This window comes from Nicotiana tabacum, chromosome 11 (assembly GCF_000715075.1).
Source record: "Nicotiana tabacum cultivar K326 chromosome 11, ASM71507v2, whole genome shotgun sequence".
Taxonomy (NCBI): domain Eukaryota; kingdom Viridiplantae; phylum Streptophyta; class Magnoliopsida; order Solanales; family Solanaceae; genus Nicotiana; species Nicotiana tabacum.
In genome coordinates, this window is record NC_134090.1 from 133,343,811 (window position 1) to 133,352,504 (window position 8,694).

An 8,694-nucleotide genomic window follows, 5' to 3' on the forward strand; every position below is an offset into this window, starting at 1 on the left:
ATAAAGGAATGAGGATCTAGAAAGCAAAACAATCAACCGAGTCGTTACAGCTACAGATGTTAACTTTCATTGTCTTCGTTCATTTATGAACCATCACTAAACGAACCATCACCGAACACCGGTAATGCAAGATATATTAGTACATAATGTTTGTGATCAATCAAAAAGATTAGATCAACAACTTATTCTATGTATTGGCCTCAAATTACAGTGAGCAGGATTCACTGTAAATGACGTGCTCCTGTATAATGAAGGTCATGGATCCTCTTTATAACTTGTGTTATCATAATGAGAGCTGGTTTTGAGACATGATTTGGTAGTTCTAGGAATATCTTCTTGGTTATAAGAGATTAGATTACAATTTCTTCCTCTGCTTTATTTGACTTGTCTCAAAATATGCTAAAGTACTCAAATTACAGATGTCGATAGATTAAAAAAAGCCACAGCATCAGTACTCAGCAGAAACAATCTCTAAGATCAAGCTTACACAATCCTGGAAAAAGGAGGAGGGTTATTGTCTTTTAGAAATCAGACGTTCACATTCGTGTTTTCATTCCTCGATATCCTAATCATGGTGAATTTGTTCTCCTCTTTTATAATAAACCTGTAGATACTAAATGTTTCTTATAGTTAGATGGATAGAAAGAGATAATGTGTTGTTCTGTCTATCGGATCTCCTTAAAGGCGGATACCGTGCAGTTGAGGATAATGAAGTCGAGTCTCTGGTTGGACTATATTTGGAGGTAAGATCAAGCTTGCTCTTTCATGGAAGGCATGTTTTGGTGCGGTTTGCATGGCTATAGTTCTATGCTTAGGAATATTGGCAAACATATTCCTAGTCAGCTCCAGCAAGGTGGAAAAGCTTTCATGGATCTGTAGTAGAAACTCCCTGAAATGCAACACTTGCTAAAGGAGAAGAAGGATTAAAACCTGAAACGACAACAACAAATTGATCAATGACAGTTTCTGGGTGTTTAAAAAGAAAGTCAGCATAGAGATACTGTATTATTTTTCTACATTACATATACATTAGACACCAGGCATCATGAGCAAGCATAAAAGTTGCATTCTTAAAAATTTCAGGAAAGGATATATATACACCCACACACATTAAATAGCACAGGGACACAAGGTATCTGATGTACAAAATCAATCTAATGATGCGAGTGCTTGTGTGCCCTACAGCTCGAGAGAATAGAATAAAATGTAGTATTATTATCCAGTAAAAGCTAACTGATAATTGGCATGATGATCAGGAAAGTAGGAAAATCTCATGAGAGCAATGAGCAAAAGGTAATGGATCCATAAACTTCTACATATGAAGGCTATTCAATAGAGCAATCCTCCAAAGTAACAAATTAGAAAACAGGAGAAGGGTACTGACCAAATAGAATGTCAGAAGTATCCTTGTTTTCAGGAAATAGGAAACAACAGCTCATTTGGTGCAAAACATATTTGAGATTAACCTCAAAGGTGCATATCACTCTCATGGAGAGTAGGACGACTAAACATCCACAATATTATCAGTTTCGGGAACTTGACAAATTAAATTTTTAGCAGGACTACCTGTGTAAATCGGGGGAAACAGGATACATAAGGACATGAGCAATACATTATGTACAACTTCCATTCTTAGAAGTAGATGAACGTAAAGGGAAGTACCTCGAGGTATCTAAAGCAGCTGAAAAATCATAAGTTTTTTTTGATAGATGCCGAAAACTTCATCATTGAGATTGTCTCTTTCCGTACCATTTTCATGCATAGGTAGTTTTGTTCAGTCTTCATTCAAAGAAATGAGCCTCTGCATAGCATCATTCCATCAATTATCAAGATCGGAATGGAAATTTTAAATTTTGGACAATATATGAAATCTGCAGCTTTGCAACAAATACAGAAAATGGACAACTCTTTTTCTTTTAATCTCACTTCTTTTTATGAAAATATAATGCACACTTTTTTAAAAAGTTCAAATTTAATATCTTTTGAACTTATTAACAGGCAAAAGGTTGCAAACAATAAAATCCATACAAACTCCAACAACCAACATGAAAATTAAAATTTTAAGTAGTGGATCCTTCCTGAGAAACACTTTCGCGGCACCCACTTCTACCCCTAGGATAAAAAGCAACATACGTAAAGCAGGCAATTTCGCCTCACTGGCTCATTGGTGAACTTCATGTACTTTGTATAAACCAAGCTACTCCTAAGAATTGTCTCTTGAGTCAACCACTACCCAACAAGCATTAAAAAATTAAAAATATTCAGGAGACTTGGAAACAAGAGCTAATTCCCTGAATAACTCAAACAGATAGTGGTAAATGGATTACTCGTCATTCTGATCGCCTACCATCAGACGGACCAATTGTCCTCTGCTATGGCAATCACGTCATGCAATTGCCAAGTTCAAGGCATAGATTCATAGAGTGGTTTACACAGTGCAAGAATTTCCTTAAGATTCGCACAAGAAAAACTTTTCTGTCAGCAAGCTATTCCAGAATGAGATATCATCAAAGAATTTATAACATGCGAAGAAGACAGGGCGAAGCAGGGAAAGATAGCTCACTGGTGGAGTAGGCTAGCGACTCACTGGGGCTTGTGAGAAATGTAGTATGCCTGACAGAACTGAAGTGGGAAATGTAGGACCAAACCTACCTTTTACCCTTAGACCTGCAGTCATGGATTAGAAAAGTTTCTAAGCTTCATTTCCATTGTTAATCTAAAGTTTTAAGACATAGTACCTTTCTTCCACAAAGAGCAATCTCCTGGTTGATGGGTAAGCTTGAACTTTGTAACCAATCACATCAAGACATCCAGCATTAATGAAAATGAGCTTTAGGATCCTATCCAACTACTTCCTGGTTGCTTTAGCACTCCACATTTATTCATCAATTTCCTCACATTAGCAGAGTCCTCCCAGTTCTCTGCACTGGCATAAATATTGGATAAAAGAACATAAACTGTGGGGTTATTCTTTTCGGTCTCAAGCAGAAATCCAGCAGCAATTCTGCCTAGTCTAACATTGCCATAAGCAGCACATGAACTGAATAATGTCCACCAAACAGTGGAATCTACATCAACATGTCTATCTTTTACCAGTTTTTCAGCCTCATCAAGATACCCAGCCCGACCTAGAAGATCGACAATGCAAGAGAAGTGGTCTGTTGTAGGCTCTATACCGTACGTATGAATCATTGAGGTAAAAACTTCAATGCCTTTATCAATTAAGCCTGAATGGCTGCAAGCTGACAGAACTGAGTTAAAGGTGGTGTTATCTGGTTTGACCACACCTAATTCTTGCATCTTCTCAAAACAATGTACAGCTTCCCTGCCTTTCCCGTGCTGTGCATAGGCAGTAATTACTGAGTTCCAAGAAACTATGTCTTTTTCTGTCGTTATCTGGAACACCTTTAGAGACCAGTGCAACATTCCACATTTTGCATACAATGTGATGAGAGCATTTCCTAAGGATATTTCTGAAAACAATCCAGATTTGAGAATGAAAGTGTGAATCTCCTTCCCTTGTTGTAGAGCTGAAATGCTGGCACAAACACTCAAAACGATGCTGAGAGTAAAAGGATTAGGCATTAAACCTTCACTAACAATCTCGGAAAAGAGGTGCAAGCACTCCATGGGTAGTCCATTTAGATGACAACCGGAAATCAATGTATTCCAAGAGATCAAGTTTCTGGGAAACATGTCATGAAAAACTTGATAAGCCTGCTTTATTCCACCATGCTTACAGAATGCAGAGAGCAGTGCATTAGATACTTCAGTTTTCAAGATAAGTGCCTTCTTCAATGCAACACCCAAAATTATTTCAACAACTGCTAGAGATTCTGAGCTTGCTAGTACGCTGCCCATTGTAAACTCGTCTGGCTCTATTCCTTCCCTCTGCATCTGAAGGTATGTGAAAATTGCGGCTCTGTTCAAACTATTTTGGGCATAGCTCGTAATCATGGCATTCCACGACACAATATCCTTCTCCTTTAGCCTTTCAAAAACTAAAGAGACTGCATTCAAGTCCCCGCAACTGGCATACATTGTTATTGTTGCATTAGCAATGGATGTGTAGTTTTCTAAACCTATTCTCACAACTTGAGCATGCAGTTGAGAAGCGATCCTAGTGTATGAACATGAACTCATTATGCTCACAAAAGTGAGCTCAGTGGGTCTCAAGGAAAACTTCTGCATATCCTTGAACATTATTAATGCCTCCTCAGCTCTTTCCATACTCACTAAACCAGCAATCATTGCATTATAAGTTACAGGATCAGGCACTTCATCCCCAGCTTCCTCAAATACTAAAAAAGCATCAAAACCATTCTTACAGTTAAAATACATTGTAACCAAAGCATTAAGCACTGAAGCTCTGGCCAAAAACCCGGTCTTAATGACCATTGAATGCACTTGTCTTCCAAAATCCAATAGCTCCATATTACAAAAACTTAAAACACTAGCAAAAGCATAATTATCATATCTAACACCCAAAAAATGCATTTTTTGAAACAAATTCAAAGCAATCTCGCGATGCCCACTTTCAGCACACCCAGTAATCATTGCATTCCAAACCGCCAAATTCCTTTTCGGCATTTCATCAAACATCTGACAAGCATACTCAACTTCACCCAACTTAGCACACGCAGACAACAATGTAGTCCAAGAATAAACATCTGGGTTTTCAATTTCACTAAAGACTCTTTTCACTGAACTCAAATCTTTTGACTTGGCGTAGAAAGAAAGGAGGGAATTTGATACATGAGAGTATTCTTTAAGCCCTGCATTAATGGCGAAGGCGTGTAGCTGGTTGCCGAAGCTAGCGTGTGTGATGTTGGCGCAGGCGGTGAGGGTGGTCGAAAGGGTGTAATGGTCTGGTCTGAGATGATTGGAAGAGTGAATTTGGTTGAAGAGGTGAAGAGCATCCAAGAATTGGTGGGAACGAGTACGGTTTGAAAGAAGGCAATTGAGTCTGATGAGTTGTTTTGTGGAGCTTTCAGTCAAAGTTTTATTGTAACGGGTGAACTTCATTCTAAATGACTACATCTCAGCTGTTCATCTTCATAGATTAACTGGTCGTCTCGTCAGTTTGCTATTCTGCTCGTTCTTTTCCAATTGCAGATAAAAGGAAGGCATAGTTTGAGTGGAAACCGATTTACTCCTTTGGCTTTCATCCGTTCTACAATGGCGCCGAGCCAAAGTCATGGTTTAAAATTCAGTGAGGACGGAGTTCTATTGCATCAACTATCATTCAGAAGTCTTTCTATACCACTGTACAATGCAACTTGGCATAGACTAGCGCCTTGCATAATTTGGTACTATTTCATATTGATATTATGGTTTGGTATGGTATTTGGTTTAAGTTTTTAAAAAAATTAGTATTAGGTACAGTATTTGGTATTTTTACAAAAATATTAAAATACCAATATCATATCAAAATATATAGTAATAAGTTACACAATACACATATTATTGATTATAATATACTAAGTTGCATAATACTTTTCTTTGGTATGCATGTTGAGGTGGCAGCAAAGCTCATGTACTTCTTAGAAAAATGGAGGAACAACGTAGGCTACAGATTTTAACTCTTATTCTCTAGAATGCCAAACATCTTAACGTAATACTTTTACAGTTAAGGCGTTTCTTCTCGTGTATTGAATTGCATCTATTGGACTAGTCCTTGTTGTATTCTCTAACTTCAACAATTAGCTCTAAGCAAGTAACAAGATATTTTTAATGATTAAATTTATTCCTTTATGTACCTTTTTTTCTCTATCTATGGGTTGATATTTGCTGGTTTTGGACAAAAAAAAATTCAATTGTTATGTGAGCTTAAAACGTTTTTATTTTTATATTTGTGAGTACTTTAATTAAGACTATTACGGTCTATGATTTTATGCACTAGTTAATATTGAAACCGAACAAACCGAAATTACCGTACCGAATAAATCGAAACTGTAAGAAAAAAAGTTGAACCATATCGAATATAATTAGGTACAGTATTAGTATAGCATTTTAAGAAATCGAATACCAAATTAAAATATTTAAATACCGTACCGACGGACGAACACCCCTGATAGAGAGAATTTTGGCCAAAGAGCCCTGCATGTCTTGATTTAAGACTCTTTGATCATGTTTTTTTTATAACATAGTTGGGCTTAGTTAACAACTGATTAGAATGAATGGAAACTGAACTATAATTTCCAAAACTTGGCCAAATTTTGTTTGTTTAGATGATTGTTATATGTTGTTTTATAACGTATCGTATTGTATTGTATTATATTGCATTGTATTATATTGTTTGATGAGTAGTATAATATTTGGATAAATTGTATCCTTTGTTGTCATTTCATATTGTTATGCATCAACAATATGAAAAATAAGCTTACAATATTACTAAGAAAAAGATACATAATAAAATTATTATATAAAAAGTAGAGTAAAAGATAAAATATAATTATTTAATAATAAGGAAGGGAAAGATGGAAGAAAAAAGCAAAGTAGCGACACCACCAGTCCAAATCTGCCGTTACATGAAATGACACTTTTCTCGTTACGTAACGACGAATTTAACGATATGGTACAATAAAATATAAGTAACAATCAAAATAAATATTGTATTTAAAGAAACAATACGATACAACACAGTAGGTAATAACCATCCAAATGAGCTATCAAAAGATAATTATGGATTCTAAATTAGCCATCAAACTCATAATTTTTTTAGTTAGTGGGTTCGCAATTAATATTTATATGTGTTTAATACAGAGTCTAAGCAAAATTTATAAGCTTTGTCCAAACCCATAACTTATTCTCTAGTTCCTCCCTTGTCCATCTCGATCTCGTCCCTCTTCTCTTCTTTTCTGCCATTTTTATCTAATTCAAACTCCAATCATTGCTAATCACTTCTAATAACCATGTCAAGGCATGGCGATCTCGCATTACTTAGGTAAACTTATCTACTTACTCCCTCCGGTCCACAATGAGTGATTTTTTGGCCTTTTTTTTGTGGTCCAAAATAAGTGATTTTTTTCTAGATTTCAAGAATGAATTAATTATTTTTTCCTACATTGTCTTTGAAGTAAATAATATTGGAGTATGTGTTAGGAGTGTTTAGTGAAGAGATAGTAAAAGTTAATATGGTCAATTTTATTGCTAATTAATGTTAAAAGGTGAATTCCTTAATATGTGTGAAAGCAACCAAAAAATCACTTATTTTGGGCCAGAGGGAGTATTTATTTACTAAACTACCCATGCCCGTGAACAACACAGGTCCAATCTCATAGGAGGAATTTTGAAAATAAGTTGGGAAGGGTATCCGGCTAATAGAAGTGAAAGAATATTTAAAGGAGAAAATCAATAAATTGCACAAGACAAGACAAAATAAGATTTACGTGGTTCGGTAATTTTTGCCTACTCCACGGCCATACAAAGAATAGTTCTTTATTAATTGAAGATAGAAAGAAGAAGTTGAGGGATGATCCGCAAATGAAAATGCACACCCCTTTTATAGGCATTTGAATCCCCTGCCGGCGTAAGCGCTTGCGTCATAAGAATGTTGGCGTAAGCGCTTACATCATAAGAATGTCGGCGTAAGCGCTTACATTATAAGAATGACGATGTAAGCACTTACATCATATTTTCATCTCTTTTTGACTTTTCTTTCTTTTGTTTTGTCTACTTTTCGTTCTTTCATATACAACAACAGGTTTGCTCCTATCAATCTTACCCTCAACCTTATATTACATCAAGAAAGAAATTAAAAAAAAATTGCTATTCTCTTATGGTGCCTTCACACTATCAATCTCGAAAGCTAACTGAGGCAATGTACTGCCTCAGTTTGTTAATACCGACAACTTTAGTCAATATGTCTGACGGGTTCTTTGATCCTGTATCTTCTGCAAGGAAAAAGTTTCTTCACTTATCAACTCTCCGATATGGTGATACCTCAATAGGATATGCTTCGATCTTGCATGAAACACTGGATTCTTGGCAAGATGAATTGCACTCTAGCTAAAGCTCACAATTGTCCTCCTCTTTACCTAGCTTTTTAAAGAAATTCTTGAGCCAAATCATCTCTTTTCCATCTTTTGAGATTTCCATGTACTCTGCTTCAGTGTTAGATAGAGCAACACTTTTCTGAAGTCTGGACATCCAGTTAACAACAGTACCACCCAAGGTGAACACGTAGCTTGTGGTACTTTTTCGACTATCTAGATCGCTGTCTATATTTGCATTAGCAAAACCTTGTAAGATAATATTGCTCTTTTTATAACAAAGTATCATACCTGAGGTGCCTTTGAGATATCACAATATTCATTTTACACATTCCCAATACTCCTCTCTTGGATCTGACATGTATCTACTGACAACCCCAAATACATGGGTTATGTCAGGTCTAGTACAAACCATAACATACATCAAACTTCCTACTGATGAAGCATATGGAACTTTGGACATGTACTTTCTTTATTTATCTGTCTTAGGTGATTGGTCTTTCGACAGATTAAGATGGCTTACGAGTGGAGTGCGTCTGCTCTTTGCATCATGAAGACTGAACCTTCTTAGTACCTTATGTATGTACTTTTCTTGAGAAAACTTTAAGGTTCCTTTCGACGTGTTTCTGCTAATCCTCATCCTAAGCATTCTTAGCTGGTCCAAAGTATTTTATTTCAGACTTCTCCGCAGTTGTTTCTT

At 36.1% G+C, this 8,694-nt stretch overlaps 1 protein-coding gene across 3 annotated transcripts; it reads right to left on the reverse strand.

Moving 5' to 3' along the window:
* Positions 1 to 356: 356 nt before the first annotated feature.
* On the reverse strand, positions 357 to 5,305 carry LOC107786147 (pentatricopeptide repeat-containing protein At3g49740). 3 transcript variants are annotated; one of them, XM_016607597.2, is made up of 5 exons: positions 2,739 to 5,305; positions 2,564 to 2,667; positions 1,663 to 1,801; positions 1,385 to 1,566; positions 357 to 930 (listed from the first exon to the last, which is right to left on the reverse strand). In XM_016607597.2, exon 1 carries the CDS (start codon positions 5,023 to 5,025, stop codon positions 2,833 to 2,835), a length of 2,193 nt encoding a protein of 730 aa, XP_016463083.1. In that variant the 5' UTR covers positions 5,026 to 5,305; the 3' UTR covers positions 357 to 930; positions 1,385 to 1,566; positions 1,663 to 1,801; positions 2,564 to 2,667; positions 2,739 to 2,832. The 3 variants fall into 3 exon arrangements, with proteins under 3 accessions (XP_016463083.1, XP_016463082.1, XP_016463085.1); XM_016607596.2 differs by lacking the exon at positions 1,385 to 1,566; XM_016607599.2 differs by lacking the exons at positions 1,385 to 1,566; positions 2,564 to 2,667.
* Positions 5,306 to 8,694: the final 3,389 nt, after the last annotated feature.